General features: G+C 39.1%; 1 protein-coding gene across 3 annotated transcripts in view; it reads right to left on the minus strand.

Annotated features, from left to right (window-relative positions):
- PYROXD2 (pyridine nucleotide-disulphide oxidoreductase domain 2) overlaps positions 1–7,738 on the minus strand; it is a 374,632-nt gene extending 366,894 nt beyond the window's left edge. Inside the window, exon 1 of one of the 3 annotated variants that reach the window (XM_044056825.1) lies at positions 7,406–7,738. In XM_044056825.1, the coding sequence (XP_043912760.1) occupies positions 7,406–7,535 (130 nt within the window). In that variant the 5' untranslated portion in view covers positions 7,536–7,738. The remainder of the gene's footprint in view (positions 1–7,405) is intronic. The other 2 variants (XM_044056823.1, XM_044056824.1) reach the window with 2 other exon arrangements.
- Between the last annotated feature and the right edge of the window lie 11,460 nt (positions 7,739–19,198).

Consider the following 19,198-nt stretch of genomic DNA (forward strand, 5'->3'; position numbering starts at 1 on the left):
TATGGAGTCACCAATGACAAGTGTGTCTGGCATTGTGTTTGGCCTTAAGGGCTGTGACTGTTTGACACTCTGACTGTGTGGTCTATGTGTTGCATGTGTTGGGCCCTGAGGTGGTAGTTGTTTGGGTGTCTGCTTTGGTGGCCTCTGCTGTTTTGGTAGATTTTGATCAGAGCCTCCAGTATGTCTTTGTGTGATTATGTGTATGATTTGAAGTTGTGATGGTACTATGTGTGACTGGGTATGTATTGTGTGTGGTTTCCTTCTCCTCCTGTCTGGTCTTGCCAGTCCTATGTTGAGAGAGCTCAGCCTCCAGTTTAGCCATATAGTTGCATCTCGCATGTATTTGTGTTTTGTGGGAGAAGGAGAGGATTGTCTGTGTACATGAGGCAATTGTAACATTGCCTCAATATTCCCAGGTTCACCAGTTGAGCAGGAGAGGACACTAGCAACTGATCCCTCGACATACTAGAAGTAGTAGATAAAAAGACTTTCAAAGGACTCCGGGGGAAGTGGGTTTTAGGCTGGTGGGGTACTATCTATAATAAGAGTGCTTTATCAAGGTGCAAGTACTGTAGGAGTAAGTGCTAGGCTTACAGATAGAGAGTAGTCTACTTGGGAATCAAGTAGAGATGAACCTTTCAGTTATAGGATACGCTGGTTAGATCAGCAGTACAGCTCAAGGAAGGTAGTTTTAAGGGAAAATTTGAAGAGTGTAATTTAGGTGGCCCGAATAGTTTAACCTTATTTAACTGCCGCTGCTCTTGAGTGCAACAGTGGCAACTCCGTGCTAAATCGCGCAAACGCGCATTTAGCGTGTTTTATATCAGGGGGCTGAAAAAAGCTAGGAACTGGCACAAAACGGCCAATAGACTACAAGTTACTGGCTGAAACCTCACAAAACTGGACCAACAGGCAGCTCAATGCTTCCCACTCCCACTGGTAAGCAAGGGAACTTCCTACTTCCAAATTAGGCAAAGAATCAGTAACAGGAACTGCAAACAAAGTCCAGGGATCAGCAACTCTGAAACTGGACTACTCTAGCTCAGTAAGGCGGGAAAACAAGAGATATTTATTTATTTATTTATTTATTTTCAGAAACAAGCAGAAACAGATACAGTAGACACTTATAAATGCTATAAATCGGCTATCACAGCCAACAGAAACAATTTGCAACAATTACAGATTTTAAAAGTAACAAAATGAGAATTCAAGTGCAATAACAGAATAAATGCAGAAAAACAAATACAATGTATCAGCAAGCAGGCGAAATACAGTCGCTAGGTAATTAGAAGTGGAAAGCCACAAAAAATACACTTAAATCAGGTAAAGTCGCTTTTTTAGCTCTCTGAAGCCTGGATTACTCTGCTGGCCACCACGAGGATCTGTGCTGAGTAGGTACAAGCTGGAAAACGCGCGTTTAGCGTGTTTTATATCAGGGGGCTGGAAAAAGCTAAGAACTGGCCCAAAACGACCAATAGACTACAAGTTACTGGCTGAAACCTCACAAAACTGGACCAACAGGCAGCTCAATGCTTCCCACTCCCACTGGTAAGCAAGGGAACTTCCTACTTCCAAATTAGGCAAAGAATCAGTAACAGGAACTGCAAACAAAGTCCAGGGATCAGCAACTCTGAAACTGGACTACTCTAGCTCAGTAAGGAAAAACAAGAGATATTTTTTTTTTTTTTTTTTTTTCAGAAACAAGCAGAAACAGATACAGTAGACACTTATAAATGCTATAAATCGGCTATCACAGCCTACAGAAACAATTTGCAACAATTACAGATTTTAAAAGTAACAAAATGAGAATTCAAGTGCAATAACAGAATAAATGCAGAAAAACAAATACAATGTATCAGCAAGCAGGAGAAATACAGTCGCTAGGTAATTAGAAGTGGAAAGCCACAAAAAATATACTTAAATCAGGTAAAGTCACTTTTTTAGCTCTCTGAAGGCTGGATTACTCTGCTGGCCACCACGAGGATCTGTGCTGAGTAGGTACAAGCTGGAAAACGCGTTTAGCGTGTTTTATATCAGGGGGCTGAAAAAAGCTAGGAACTGGCCCAAAACGACCAATAGACTACAAGTTACTGGCTGAAACCTCACAAAACTGGACCAACAGGCAGCTCAATGCTTCCCACTCCCACTGGTAAGCAAAGGAACTTCCTACTTCCAAATTAGGCAAAGAATCAGTAACAGGAACTGCAAACAAAGTCCAGGGATCAGCAACTCTGAAACTGGACTACTCTAGCTCAGTAAGGCTGGAAAAACAAGAGATATTTCTTTATTTTATTTTTTTTTTTTTCAGAAACAAGCAGAAACAGATACAGTAGACACTTATAAATGCTATAATTCAGCTATCACAGCCTACAGAAACTATTTGCAACAATTACAGATTTTAAAAGTAACAAAATGAGAATTCAAGTGCAATAACAGAATAAATGCAGAAAAACAAATACAATGTATCAGCAAGCAGGCGAAATACAGTCGCTAGGTAATTAGAAGTGGAAAGCCACAAAAAATATACTTAAATCAGGTAAAGTCGCTTTTTTAGCTCTCTGAAGCCTGGATTACTCTGCTGGCCACCACGAGGATCTGTGCTGAGTAGGTACAAGCTGAAAAGCGATGCTTAGCGTGTTTTATATCAGGGATTGAAAAGCTAGAAACTGGCCCAAACGACCAATAGACTACAAGTTACTGGCTGAAACCTCACAAAACTGGACCAACAGGCAGCTCAATGCTTCCCACTCCCACTGGTAAGCAAGGGACTTCCTACTTCCAAATTAGGCAAAGAATCAGTAACAGGAACTGCAAACAAAGTCCAGGGATCAGCAACTCTGAAACTGGACTACTCTAGCTCAGTAAGGCGGGAAAAGCAAGAGATATTTTTTTGGGTTTTTTTTTTCAGAAACAAGAAGAAACAGATACAGTAGACACTTATAAATGCTATAAATCGGCTATCACAGCCTACAGAAACAATTTGCAACAATTACAGATTTTAAAAGTAACAAAATGAGAATTCAAGTGCAATAACAGAATAAATGCAGAAAAACAAATACAATGTATCAGCAAGCAGGCGAAATACAGTCGCTAGGTAATTAGAAGTGGAAAGCCACAAAAAATCTACTTAAATCAGGTAAAGTCGCTTTTTTAGCTCTCTGAAGCCTGGATTACTCTGCTGGCCACCACGAGGATCTGTGCTGAGTAGGTACAAGCTGGAAAACACGCATTTAGCGTGTTTTATATCATGGGGCTGAAAGAAGCTAGGAACTGGCCCAAACGACCAATAGACTACAAGTTACTGGCTGAAACCTCACAAAACTGGACCAACAGGCAGCTCAATGCTTCCCACTCCCACTGGTAAGCAAGGGAACTTCCTACTTCCAAATTAGGCAAAGAATCAGTAACAGGAACTGCAAACAAAGTCCAGGGATCAGCAACTCTGAAACTGGACTACTCTAGCTCAGTAAGGCGGGAAAACAAGAGATATTTTTTTGTTTTTTTTTTCAGAAACAAGCAGAAACAGATACAGTAGACACTTATAAATGCTATAAATCGGCTATCACAGCCTACAGAAACAATTTGCAACAATTACAGATTTTAAAAGTATCAAAATGAATATCAAGTGCAATAACAGAATAAATGCAATAAAACAAATACAATGTATCAGCAAGCAGTCGAAATACAGTCGCTAGGTAATTAGAAGTGGAAAGCCACAAAAAATATACTTAAATCAGGTAAAGTTGCTTTTTTAGCTCTCTGAAGCCTGGATTACTCTGCTGGCCACCACGAGGATCTGTGCTTAGTGGTACAGAAATCCATGGAAAGAATCCCAAGGGAAAAGCTAGCTGCTTTTCTAGAATACCACAATCTTCAGGACAACAATGAGCAGGGGTTGAATGGTACAACACAAACAGCTGTGCTGAGAAGGATAACATCAGCAATAAAAAAACATGGCTAGTGGAGTACTACATGGTTCAGTACTAGGTCCAGTAATCCTGTGTTCATCTCAGATGGATCTGAGAGAATAGGGAACAGGTCAAGCATTTTCTTTGATGGGACAAATTTTGGACCAGCAGTGGAGGCTTTTGGGGAAGAATCTAAGGAAGGGTTTGGAAAGGTTGATTAAGTGGTCTGAAATTGTAGTTGAGATGGAATGCAGACAAATGCAAAACACCGAGCACAGGCCAACTCTGGTGTGCAGTATCATATGAGGGAAGTGGAATCAATGGCAAAAAAGCAAGTAAAGGTCTGCAAATGTTGCTCACACATGGACTAGAGCACCAAGAACAGAGTGACAGGATAATGGTAAGAGGGAGTAGAATACTGGGGCATATCGTCAGGTGAACAGACTTCTGAAGCAATTTGGTATACCAGATATTGTGCAGGGTAATTCTTTGAGTAATAGCCACAGTTTTAAATGCTATACATGCATACAGATGTCGGGCAGCTGGAAGGAGTTCAGAGGAAAGGCAGCAGAAGTGAGCATGAGATGGAGGGAAAAGGGTATGAATAAAGACTACGGAAGATAAAGCTGTTCACACTAGAAACCAAAGAAGACAGTGGAAATATGATATGGATATACATCATGTTGGGGAGGTGCAAAGAGATCATTCTAAATAGATAGTACAGCTCAGACACTGGAGCAACCATGGAGGGTTGGGTAAGGAGGAGTGGCATTTTGCTGGCTAATCCACTCTGGCAGAGATGAATGGGACCTCCGTCTGGGAACTGGCATGAAGAGATGCCTTGATTGCAAAAAACTTGCCATTAAAATAATTATTAGAGGGGAATGGGTCTGAAGCTGATTGACATTATGAGCAGTGACTTGTATGATGTCACCAAATTCTCTCTGTTATGGCATCCTAAAATTACCCTGCATATACAGCAGCATATATAATAACACTGCTAGAGTTTCTGATCCATATTTCCCAATCCCCTTCAAAAATCTGCCAATGGCTGAGAAGGTCCCAGACGTAGTACTGTTGACATTAATGTTAGGAACAAAAAGCTGCAAATAGTCAGCTGAACTGTATGCAACTAGGGGGTAGCAAATAAATAAAAAATAAAATAAACAGGAAATACAGAGGGGAAAAGGGCACAAACCACTGTATGGACTATCTCAAGGGGTGATTTACAGGAAATCCATAAAGGCATTCAAAAGAGCATGATAAAGGTGGAAAAGAAGTAATGGGAAAGATGGAAAAGAATGCAAGTAGAATGACAAATTAATTTAAAGAGTAGACTGTGAAGGCTTACTGTCATCAAACAAATGTAATTTAGTATTACACCCACTTCCTTTAAACATCTCTGCAAATGAGTTATTAGACTTGCTATGACAAAACTGCAACTGCCCCCACAAAGAGATCTGCTCAACTAAGTAGTAAGATACAATTAAAATTTCCACCACCACTGCAATTCTGGAAATAAATTAAAAAGAACCCCTTAAAAATTACATTTTCAAATGCCTTCACTTCAGCACAAAAAAAAAATTTAATATATTTTAAAACACATTTCCTAAATAACGCCACCCAAACAGGGAAGAAATAAATCCCTAATTCAAAGCACATATACACATTTAATCTCACTGTATCAGTGGCTGAAAATGCACACTGCTGAAGTCCTGGGTGTATGACTGCACTTATCAGAGTCTTTGCATGTGTAGTAAACTGGAATGATAAACTAAATACAATCCGACTTTTTGAAAAACAAAAATGAACGTCACAGCTAAAAGGAGACGTATTTTATTATTATTATTAAAGTAAGCGCTTCCATTCACCAACATTAAATGAACTTCATCAGACAATAAGCCTCCTTTTAGCTGTGGCCTTCATTTTTTGATAAACTGGAATGATGACAGTGAATCATTTCAGTGTGGAATGACATAAGCAGGAAGAAGTGTTAGTATTCAATGGACTTGTTTAAAAAAGTAAGAAAGGCCAAGGGCTACGTATCAGAACAATAGCCAATACTAAACAAATCATACTGGTTTACCTTCTATTGCCACTGTTCACATCCTTGGGCTTTGCCCTCATGGATACAGCTCCTGGTCATGGGTACCCTGGCATGATTAACAGCTCCAGCAGTGACTACTATTATACACTTCCCCATCTTCATATTTGAATATGTCTCATGTTCATATTTGAATATGTCTCATGTTCTCTAGTTCATAATGTACAACTCATCCTCTATTTTAAGCCATATAACATCCTGAAAAATGACTATTTTGAAGTACATCTGAACTAGCAATATTCATGTGCATGTGGTAAAAGGGATCTCGCATCTCTCCTCAGTTTCTAGGTTTAAATTGTGCCAGTATCATTCTACATTCATCTATGTGTCAATCTGATGAAAATAACATTCCTGTGTCTTTTCTCACACTCGAATCCCATTTTGCATTATTGTTTGTAATAGTTTTCACAGTACCTCAGCATTCTACTTCCATCTGAAGTCTTTTGCATCTGTGAGTACACATTTCCAGTCTTTGCACATTTCCTTTTTCTGGATGTGTACCTCTTTAAATGTCTAAGCTACTTCAGCTTTTGTATTCAAGCATGCTGCATTCAACGGGCAGAATATTTTGTCCCGCAGCTGTTGTATAATCTGATTACCATTTGCTAGCAGTTAAAATCAATCTGCTCTAACCAGAAAACATGAAGCAAATGCTCCACCCACAACCTGGCTGTCAGCCCAAGCTGCAAAACTTTCTCTTTTGCAACGTTTTCAAGTTTCTGATTTCAACATGTTATTTATATAACCCTGTTATTAAAACAAAACAGTTCTAGATATTCCAGCATGCCCAAGTCAGTATTTACTGCATGCAAAGGCTCAGAATTTTTCATATGCTGTACATAAAGGCTTTTACATGTTCTGTCTCCACCATTATATCATTGAATGTGAACCATGCTAACTCTCACTCATTACAGAATACCCTGCTTGCAATGAAAAGCCTGCACTTTATGCCACGTTTTCAACAGTATTTTGCTTTCATTTCAAGGGAAAACAGTAATATTGAATACAAAGTTGCAGTTGAACAGTAAGTAGGTTGCATAATCTGTTAGCACCATATGGTTAAAGTTTTCATACATTCTGAATTTTTTGGCCTTGTATCAAAACTGCTCTGGTAAAATTCTTACTTTTGTTTATGTGTTTTGTGTACTACACTTCTCTACCCATCTCAATATTATGTCACAAAACTGATAAAGTGTCTGTGGAGCTATTTCTGTTTTGCACAGATTCCATACTAGTGTTTTCATTAACAAACCAAGATTTGTATGGCTGTCATAAAATGCACGTCACTGTAAAGCATAAATATATACAAGGCCATGCCTTCCAGCAAACCAGTCTAAGTGTGAAACAGAATCTAGCAAATAGCTCAAAATTTTACAGCACAAACTTATATTACCTCCACCGATGATAACAGCATCGTATTCCGGCTTCAGCTCACTGGATAAGCAGGAGTGAGTGTGCCTGGTAAGGGGCCTTATACTTAATGCCCCAGCTGCATTTTTGATGAAGACACATCTGCTAGCCATAGCAACAGTAAATAAAAATTATTAGAAATCTTGAAATGTGTTGTTTGTATAACACTAACTAACTAAGCAGTACAAAACAATTTAGAAATTAACATGCAGAGATCTGAGAACATGTCAAAATTAGTTTTCAGTGCAAAGCAGCATGTTATAAACCAGCTAACTACTGAATGGCTGCACACGTTATTGTGTCAAGTTGTACGGCAATGCTGCTCAAAGTTCAGTCAGGACAGCTGAAGCACAGGCAAAAAGAGGGAGTGGTTCTACACAGGGGATCATAGAGGGGGAAACAAAGTAAGGCAGCCTGCTAGGAGTTTGAGTCCGTCTCTCTAACGGCAATAAATAGTGTTCTATCATATGGTGAAACAAACACCAATTACACATGCATAACCTGCCTTAAATCTGACCTTCACTTCAGCAATAGCTCTCAGCCATAATCCAAGAAATATGTGAATACCCTGATTAAGATGCCACTACATGTTTGCTCAGCTTTTATTTTCTCTTTTAAAATGTACAACAGCAACAAAACTTCATTATTCAGAAGCTATTTTACTTTACATCTACTAAAAAGTCTACTGGAACATGAGAATCACTTGTAAAATTAAACCCTGACTACAAACACACACAGTTATTCATTTTGTTTGTTTATCCAAGTGTGCATGTTCTGTCAGCCAGGATATCTCACTGGGCAGGAATATTTTACAGTATACTTCTCAACAGTCCAGATTTTCGCAGACTGTCCAGATTTTTGCCTCAGATTTTCGGTCTGTTTGTCATATCATTTGTGGTTTTCAGGGTTTTTGTGGCAAATCAGTGAGGACTGAATTCACAAAATAATCATAGGCATTTGAGTTTCAGACTTCATATCCTTCACAAAATGTATGGTAACACAAGACCTTTTATTTTAAAAATGTTCTAAGAGCAATATTTAAAATCTGTCCCTATTTTGGGGGCTTTGTTCCCCCCACACATTATTTTTGGCTTTGTCCAGAATTCTGATGCCAAGAAGTTGAGAACTATGTTTTACAGCCAATACCAAAGGAGACCACAGCTGCATTAATTGAATGTTTCTGTGTTGAATATTTGAACTTTCTGACCTTTTTTATGATCTTTAGTAAGAACTGCTGCTCTCCACACAGCGGCACCCAGCAGTGATTTGCATAGATGATAATATCTACAGTGTAATCCCCCCTTGTAATGTGTGTAGATGCTGATCTCTCACAGTGTAAGTTTCCCTTAAAATACCCTTACTGTCTAGACAGATTTCTGTTAACTATTGGAGCATCTAGTTTGTACATAACTGAACATTGCTCATCAATGTCCTTGTTTTATTGACATATTCAATATTTAAATTTCCCTCACTCCTCTCTAGTAGATCAGCAGCCATGGATATGCACTTCCTGACTCTCTGTTGCCAATGTGGTTGAGATGGGTATTCTGAGGCACTATGCAATTGCCTCATGTACACTGACAACCCACTTAAAGTATGCAAGAGGTGTAAATACACTAACACTGGAGGTAAAACTCTTTCATACAACCAAAACTAATCCTAGAGAGGTCGACAGTGACACTTGCACCAGACCTACTCTACAGGGTAAAGACCTTACACATAAAACTACTTATGCTGAGGCACTTACAGGTAAACCTCATAAAACACTAAGACCTCCTGCACAGTACAATCATGTAAACACCCACAGCTACACACAGTAACACTGTTTCCAATGTTTCTACTACTAAGCCTTTAAGGCAAAGCAGTACACAACCAAATTTCCTGGTCATTGGTGATTCTGTAGTGAGGCACACTGATGTCCCCCTCACCAGAATAAGTAAGGAGAGAGTCACAGTTAGTTGCCTTTCTGGGACTAGGATCTGTCAATTCACAGAGGCACTCGGGTTATTGAAGCACAGGTACCAGTATGACTCTGTCAAAATCCATGTGGGCAAGGGAGCCCGCAGGATTTTTTGCGGGGGGGGTGCAAACCCAGAGCCCCATCCACATAGCTCTCCCCGCCCCCTGCCAACATAGCCCCGCCCAAGTCCACCCACCCCAAACCCCACCCACACAGCCATTCCAATGTCCCATTACTTAGCTATTTCTCCCCATTTGCCATAGACACTGTTCAAATCTCTCTGTGCATACTGTTTTATGCTTTAGTTCTACAATGATTACAGGCAGCTGGATTTAATTTACAACTTTTATTTCAAACATTATATCCCAAACACTGATAGACATTTACTAAACCTAAACAAAGCAATAGTCTTACAATGAAAACAGACTTGGCATTAAAACTTCTCTACTTTTGAAACTCACATTCAATGAAACAGCATTGAAACCCACATTCAAAGAAAATGCATCTGGCCAGTGGCAGGTTATTTACCTTTGAACTGTTTTCAAGCAATAGGCTCCTTGCACACTGTTAGGGCCATGCAAAAGTTATTTGATTTACCTGATTGTATTAATTATAATATATAATTGAATTATATCCCTTGTATTATACAGCAACACTTGTTTGAGTGTGTTTTAAATTTATAGTTTTGAACATTTTCCAGTAAGCAATGAAACAAAACATACAAACCAATAATGACAAACTGTCCAATTCAGAACATTTCAACCATAAAAGGCCACTCATTACAATCCACCAATATCAGTCAATACACACAATCTCTGCCGAAGTAAAAGTAATCCGAATAATTCCACATTAAAGATATCTGAAACTAATGGAGAGGTTGTTGCTAGCAAACAACTGTATATTTCAGTGTTTCATCTACAAATTCAGTGCCTGATGCCGTCAAAGAATAAATTGCCTATGTTTAATTAAAAAAAAATGATAAGCTGGTATATTGCAGTAGAAAATGGATGGCAAGCTGAAAAACAGGTTCATAATTATTAGGCATCTCATCCAAAGGAGGACATCCTCAGGACTGCAGCATACAAATGTACATGTTGTAGGAATAGAACCTCAAGCCTCTACATTAAGATGCAAGTATTCTACTTGTGGTGCTACTAACATAGCTTTAAAACTTTATACCACAATAGAGATACCATTTGCTAAACAAAACAGTTGCACATTGTAAATAGACTTGGCATGAGCAGCAGTAAACTTTGTTTCCCCTTAAAACTCACAGTTCCTTGAAAATGCACTTGAAAATAAATTCCACCTGCTAACTCTAACTTGGGCATTTCACTGTCTCTCTCTCTCTCACACACAAATATACCACACCCCTCAAGGCCTCAACCTTAGTGCAAGAAATCTGGACAAAGCCTAAAATAAATAGGGACAGATTATAAATATGGCTCTCATAAACTTAGAAAATGGCAAGAGTAACAGGAGTTGTGTAAGTATGCATTTTTCTAAATGATATGACGTCTAAAACTGAAATGTCTCATTATTTAGCGACTTCAATCCTTTTTAGGAGGAATATGGGGCAAAAATCTGGACATTCTGCAAAAACCTAGACAGCTGAGGGGTATGCTACCTCCCTCTTATACACACACACACCAAATAATTCTGATCAGACTTGAATTAGTTCTGGGAACGTTGCACTGAACGGTACCGTGCTTGATCTGAAGTGGGTGAAATCCTGGTAGCCAGTGATAATAACTGATCTGCAGCTCAGCAATGTGGAGCATTAAAGCATTTTTAGCAGAGCATTGTTTCATCACTACCTATTGTGTTTGCACATAAGCTGTACTTATTTCAAACATTTGCCTTTTCTGATTACTACAGAGTACATTTACCCACCAGAGCTATTGTGTTTTGACTTCAGTGTGGAGCTTACCTAGTTGTTGCAGGGCTTGGCTTTTAAGTAAGGTAGCAATGCTTATTTACCATATACCATTAAAGCCACCCAACTACAAGTGTACTAACACACAGACACTGCTATAAGACACTGGTCTCCAATAAAATGTAATGAGCTTCTGAAAATACTGTAATTCTGTCCTTTTATTACAAATACTGTCATATGCATTTCAATACCCAAGGCTTATACATTATCTAGTTATGTAAATATTCTCTGCATGGCAACAACGAAAAGGCTTTCAATGCTGGTAATTCTTTAACAGTATGCTTACTAAAGCTTACTTGCATCTTACAATCTCCGACAAGCTTACCTGATGTTCATTAAACCATGGCTACTTAAACAGAGCAACAGGGCACTGTGATATCATGCAGTTCCTGAATAATAAGAAGCATAAATCAACAGTATAAAAATCTGATAGAAAACCAGAACATTCTGCAAAATCAAGGACAGATGAAAAGCCATGGTCGTATTTGTGATCTACCTTGGATGGGGGAATACTCTGCACACTTACACTGCATAACTGCTCCTTGCCTTCCTTGGACACATCCAGAGCCACTACAATGGGGGGTGGGGTGCAACAGGTATGTTACAATTTGAAATGTCTCTGGCTGAGGGTGATGTCTCTGACACTCATACCTCTCAACTTCAGAGCAAGAAATCTGGACAAAGCCATACATAGAACTAGAAGTGGGACACAGGCCCAAAAATAAGGATAATGTTTAAATATTCCTCTTATTAACTTAAATAATAGAACAGTAGTAGGTCTTGCATTAGTATGAATTTTCTGAAGGGTATAAAATCTGAAACTCAAATGTCTGCCATTATTTTCTAACTTCAATCTTTAATGACTTGCCACTAATTTGCCAGAAAACCACAATTTTATGAAAAACGGACCAAAATGTGATGCAAAAATATAAAGTTGCCACACAATACAGCTGGGAACCTGTCAAAAAAGGGACACCTTTTTAATATTAACATTGTTAACTTGAGCAGCTAACAAAATAAGAACATCTACATGCATTTCTGAAATAAAAGTAATCTATAACTCTGATCATTACAGTTATATATAATTGTAAACCCTCCACATTTTCTTCCAAAATTGCCATTTTGGAGGAGGGATTATTAGGGGAGAGCAACATTTTGAGCCAAAATTGGGGACAATTGAGAGGTTTGGATATTCCTAATCTACAAAGTGATTTGCACGTACCTCTCAACCTCTTAATGCAGGAAATCTGGACAAGGCCAAATATATTGGGGGAACATACAAACACTACTAAAATTGCTCTTGTATAAACTTAAGACAGTCTTGCATTAGCATGCATTTTTCTGAAGGTTATGACGTCTGAAACTCAATGTCTGTCATTTAGTGACTTCATTCCTAAATGATTTGCTAGAAAACCACAAATTTTATGAGGAACAAACCAAAAATAAGAAGCAAATATCTATTCATTCTGCAAATATATGGACAACTGAGAGGTATAGTTCAACCGGGGCTGTCTGAGTTTGCTACCCCCCCCCCTCACAAAATCATGGTTGAATGGAGCCTCCCCCCTGCAGCCATTTTAATGTCCCATTCCTTGGTTATTTAGCCCCATTTACCATAAACACTGTAATGTGCATACTGCTTTACTTCTGTGATGATTTAGATTTCATTTGAAAGTTTTATTTTGCATTTTACAGCACAAACCCTAATACATATCTGTTAAACAAAGCAATGCAGTCTCACAATGAAAATAGACTCAACATTAAAACTTATCTGCCCCTGAAACTCACATGCATTGAAACAGCATTGAAACCCACATTCAAAGAAAATACATTTTGCCAGTGGCAGATAAATATTAACTCTGGGCTGTCTTCAAAATCATAGGCCCCTCAAACATAACATACACATGTTCTTTGATACACCTTCCTGACTGTATTACATTATATTCCTTGTACAATACAGTACAGTTGTTAGAGGGCATTTTAAATTTATTGTTTTGAACATTTTTCCAGTAAACAATGAAAAGCAATGCATACACCAATGACAAAACTGCCCAATTCAGAACATTTCCATCATAAAAAGTCTACTCTAAATTCTATAGTCTACCAGTATCAGTAAAAAATATGCACAATCTCTGAAGTAGTAAAATCCACATTAAATAAATTTGTAAATAATAGAGGTTGCTGCTAGCAAACAACTTTATATGTCATTGTTTAATCTACAAATAAAGTGCCTGTTACCCTTGAAGAATAAATTGACTTTGTTGCATGCAATAAAAAAATAAGCTAGTAATACCGCAATAGGGAATGGATAGCAAACTGATAACAGGTTCATAGTTACTAGGTATCTTTGCCAAAAGGACTTTAGCATCCATCCCCTTTACAGCACAGTACACTATCAGCAATGCATCTACCTACTGTGGGAGTAGAACCCGCAGCCTTCAACATCAAAAGCAAGTACACTATCTGTTGTGCTATTAACAATGCAAGCAGACTAAACATAATCAGCACTAAACATTTACTCCCGTGCAGCTCTCAGCTCCTTGTAAAATCTACTCGACACTCAGCTGTATCTCTGAACTTTGCAGCACAAGAAATCTGGAAAAAGCCAAAATTTATTGGGGGGGCAAAAGGCCAAAAACCAGGGACACATTTTAAACATTGCTTGTATAATGTTGGAAAGTTGCTAGAATAAAATGCTGCGTTACCACCATACATTTCACTGCCAAGTCTTGAACCCAGGGAACCCTGTGCAAAACAGTCAGAGCAACATACCACTACGCCAAATCTGCTGTTTTGTGAAAGAGGAAGATTGAAACTTTTAAATGGCTACCATTTAGTGAATTCAGTTCTCACCATAGCACAGCTGTCAACCTCTTAGCACAAAATACCTGAACAAAGCCAATACTGGGTGAATACAGCCCCCAAACATTCAGTGAATTCAGTTCTCGCCATAGCTCTCAACCTCTTAGCAAAAACACCTGGACAAAGCCAGTAATGGGGGAATATAACCCCCAAACATATTCAGTGAATTCAGTTCTTACCATAGCTCTCAATCTTAGCACAAAACCTGGATGAAGCCAATAAATACCTGAACAAAGCCAATACTGGGTGAATACAGCCCCCAAACATATTCAGTGAATTCAGTTCTTACCATAGCTCTCAACCTTAGCACAAAACCTGGATGAAGCCAATAATGGGGGGGAATACAGTCCCAAAGACAGGGATACATTTCAAATATCCATCTTGTACACTTAAAAAATTGCTAGAATAAAAGCTTTTGTTACCATGCACTTTCTGAAGAATATGAAGTCTGATATTGAAATGAGTGCCCATTTTTTTTAACATTTGTTAACCAGGAAAGTCTGACTTGGAAAATAAGCTAATTTTTAGCAGAGGCCCAGGGAGAAACACTCCAGACAGCCAAGAATCAAACGAGAGAACATGTAACTGTCAGGTAACAAGGACACAAATACAGAAACCACAGATTTTATGAGGAACAGAAAAAGTATGAGGGAAAAACCTGCAACATTTTTACAAATGGTGGTGGTGGGTAGGGAATTCAGGCTCTTGCCACTTGGGTCCAAGGTACAGGGTTCAAGCCTTATTCTCTACCCACCACCATGTAACTCCTAGGGCATTTTACACACACACACCTTACGCCCGTTTCAGTTCCCGCTCCACTAAAGCATCCCATCTTCCATCCGTTTCAGTTCCTGCTCTCTTGCAAGGGTCCCATCTTCAGTAAAGTCCTCTAAACTGTCTGTTTCAGTTCCCGTGCGATGATGTCACAGCATCCCCTAAACTGTCCATTTTAGTTCCCGCTCGCAAACTGCGCGCGATGATGTCAGCACGCCTGCCACTGGACTTCTTAAAGAAGAACGCCCTAAAAAAAAAAAAACTTTTTTTTTAAATTAAAAGATTAACTTGTCAGCGGATTCCAGGGGGGTGCAAGTGCACCCCCTTGCACCTGCCTGCGGGCGCCCTTGCTTGTGGGTGTTAATGACCTGAGATGCATCTCCCTTGACTATATGAAGCGAGGCATGACTAAGCTGTTTATTTGTCTCAGGCAGCTATGAGCCAATCACTGAAATGATTGATTTCAACAATTGGCTTAGCTTCTGGTGTCAATCCAAGGTGGTACAATATATGATGGCCTGGGAGAACATGGCTGACAGACCATGCTGCTTTGCTGAGGGATATGCTGCACTTATCCTTCTAGGCTTTCGGACTTTGACAAAAACCTTTTCCACCACCATAGTGCCTTTTTTAGGTAATGCCAAATTGATAAACCTCTTGACTTAACTGAACCTCTGAAGGAATATCTGAAGATAGTTCTGCTCAATACTAGAAGTCTTAGCAAGGGACTCCATTCCCTGCAAGCCTTTCTCTCCGTGGAGAGTGTACACATCTGTGTAGTAATGGAGACATTATCTAAAGTCACAGAAAGTACCCTGGCAATACAAGATTACAATGCCTTTCACACCTTTAGATCAGCTACTACACAGGAGAGATCTAAAGGTGGAGAAGTCTCTATTATCAGTCTATATTAAAACCAAGCTCACATCCAGATTAGTTAAAGTGCATGACTCACTGAAACTCATACATGTGCAACTCACCATAAAGAGAGTTTTGTACCATATCCTTGCAACATCTAGGTCCCCTTCCATGTCCCAGGAAACCCATACTACCTATCTCAATGTACTAGAGTACCTCATCATTCAACCTAAAATGATCATGGGGAATCTCAACTAACACTCTATATATTGTGAATGCAAAAGTACAGTGATTCCTAAACTTCAGTAATACCAACATCCTGATATAGTTGGTCCATTCTCCTATCAGGAGTACAAACATCCTTGAACTTGTGCTCATGAACATGGGAGGCCAATGTTTCTCACCCAATGTAATATCCTTGCTCAGCAGATTGGACCATAAGGCAGTACTGCATACAATAAACTTCAAATCTGGGGACCCTGCAAAAGGAAAAACTAAAAGTAACTATTCTAAAGCTAACCTCTCTCTATTAAGCAACACTATGGCTAAATTACATGCACCCCCAAACCCAGTAAACACCATAGCATATGCTGGGCTATTTACAAAATCCTTCTCCAGCCATATTGTTAGATGTATAGAGTAAGCTTTGCCCATTCGTATTAAGAATAAGACAAATTTAATCAAAAGACAAGTCAGCCTGCTGGAATCACAATATCAATTGGTTATACAACAAAAGAAAAATAATCTTGTCCAAGAGTCAACATACTAAAGGAGCAAGACCAGAGTAAATAGGACAAGATGAGAAAAAAAGAAGAAGAAAACTATCTATGTATGACTAGAGGATACCAGTTAGTATCAACATGAGTGTTCTGTTGTATTAGAGGAAAACAATCTTCATAGGCAACCAGGCACAGGAGTGTTACTATTTACATAGAATATATGTACAATGAGCAGCTTGGAAGCTTCTTCTGGGCAGGTATGGATAAATCAAGTTATATGCTCTAGAGATATACGTTTTAGGGAAGGGGGCTCAGGATATTTGGGGGAGTTTGTGCTTTTGTAAAGTAGTTTGCTTATGTTCTTATTAGGTTTCTTTATGTCAGGAAGGAGTTGATTGGAGCTATGGAGAGTACATGTAGGGGTATAGAGGGATACTAGGGAGGAGAGAGAAGGACAGGCCGAAGGTTTATTAACTGAGGAGTGAGTGATATGAAGCTGGGATAGGAGCAGTAGTTGGAGGAATTCAAGCCATTGGAGTTGTTTTAGAGCAAGGCAGTGGTGAGATTTGTACGGCTGGTTGCTGGCAAACCTAGCTATTTTGTTATATGTTTGTTCAGGTTTGGTTAATAAGGTGGTTTGTATGAGTAAAAATAGGAGAAGAATAGAGAAGGCAGGGAAGGAGGAATGCTTGTGCCAGAGAAGGTTTGGAGTCAGATGACAGGAATTTTTTATTTCTATAGAGAATCCCCAATATTTGCTGTGTCTTTTTAATACACTGGTGAATATGTAGGTAGAATTTTAATTCACCGTTAATTATGGTGCCAAGGAGCTTAGTATGTGGTTCAGGTGTAATAATAGTGTTATCAAGTGATGAGATTGTGAAGGTGGTTTTATGATAGGAGAGAGATTTAGAAAGGAAGTTTAGTTTTTTAAGGGTTAAGGATGAGTTGTTATCAGTTAGCCATTTTTGGTAGTGAGAAATGAGCTTTGAGTAATAGAATGAAGGTGTGTGATGCTATCTGAGATGGAGATAACAGTAGAGTCATCAGCGTATTGTACAAGGGGGAGGTGGAGCAGGATGAGTGGAGGGTGTTGGTAAAGATATTGAAAAGTAGAGGTCCTAGAATAGAGCCTTGGGGGACTCCAGTCTGGATAGGTAGAAAAGGGATGTATGTGGTTTGCCATCTAACTGACTGTAAACTGTTAGTAAGGTAGCTAGAGATCCAAAGAATAGTGGAGGTGGACAGGTTGAGATCAGATAGTTTGGACAGTAGTTTAAAGTGAGAAACACTGTCAAAGGCTTTTGAAAGGTCTAGGAAAAGACATGCACCAGTACGTTTTCGTCTCTGCCCTCTGCGACAGTATGAGTGAAAGTCAGAAGGGCAGTGGAGGTAGTATGACTTGGCCTAAAGCCATGTTGAGTTGCGAATACATTTTTCAAGGATTTTAGACAGTGGGAACAGTACGGCTATGGGTCTAAAATTAGAAGGATCAGTGGAGTTACCTCTTTTGTGTAGTGGTATGGTGTAGAAAGATTTCCAAATGTCAGGGACAGTAGCTTCTTGTATTGATCTGCTTACAAGTACTGAGATAGGGTAGGCTATAGAGTTGGCACAGGGTTTGAGAAAGAGGGGAGGCAGACTGTCAGAGGAGGGAGAGCAAGGTTTAATTTAAGCAGAATAGATTTTATATAAGCAGTAGGAACTGGTTTAAGATAAATGGGGGTGGTCCTGGTAGTAGTGGGAGACGAGAGGGAAGTTTTATTATTTTGGTCAGAGTGGGTTAGTTTGCAGATAGGTTCAATGAAGTAAGCATTAAGTAGTGAAATGGTTTCTTGAGGAATATTGTTAGGGTAGGGGTTAGGGGTAGTAGGTACCCCAGGGTGGAGGATTTTATTCATGGTGTGCCAAAGGTTTTTGGGATGAGAGTGGTGGGTGGATTGTGCATAATAGTAAAATTTTCTCTTATCTTTGTTGATTTGCTTTTTTGTGAGGTTTTTAAGTTCTTTGTATTTTTGGAGTAGCATATTGGATTTGTTTTTTAGCTATTGTTTCCAAATGTTATCTCTTTTTTTTCATAAGTTGTGAGTATCTTTTGTGAGCCAGGGGGCATGTTTAGCTTTAATCCTACTTTTCCTTAAGGGTGCTAGTGAGTTAAGTATATTGAGGAAAATATGGTTGAATTCTAGATCTGCATTATTGAGGGGAAGGTGTAGGAGGTTAGACCAGTTAACTGATGAAAGCCTATTATTAAAGCTATCAGCACTGAAGCTGGAGAGGTTGTGGTAGTCTCTGTACAGGTGGGGTCTGGGACTTTGAAGAGACTGTCTTTGTACATAAGTAGGGAGGTGGTCACTCAGGGAGTCAGGTAGAATGCCAGGGTTATGGTGAAGATTTGGGTGGGAAACAAGGATCCGTCCCAGGATGGATCAGTTATTGTTGTTTTTGCTTAAGCAAGTGGATGTTGTAATTAGTTGACTAAAACCATGTAGGTTGATGATGAGATTGGGAGAGTTGGATGTTAGTTTTTTTCCAGTCAATGTTGACATCCCCTAGGATAATAGTTTTGTAGGGTATATGGAGAGATCCATGACAGGATAGGTTCTGAGATGGGAATAGTGTTTCCAGGAGGTATGTAGATGGCTACTATAGCAAATTTTCTTTTTG

The sequence above is a fragment of the Protopterus annectens genome, chromosome 14.part0 (assembly GCF_019279795.1).
Source record: "Protopterus annectens isolate FY-2018-M chromosome 14.part0, PAN1.0, whole genome shotgun sequence".
NCBI classification, from domain to species: Eukaryota; Metazoa; Chordata; order Ceratodontiformes; family Protopteridae; genus Protopterus; species Protopterus annectens.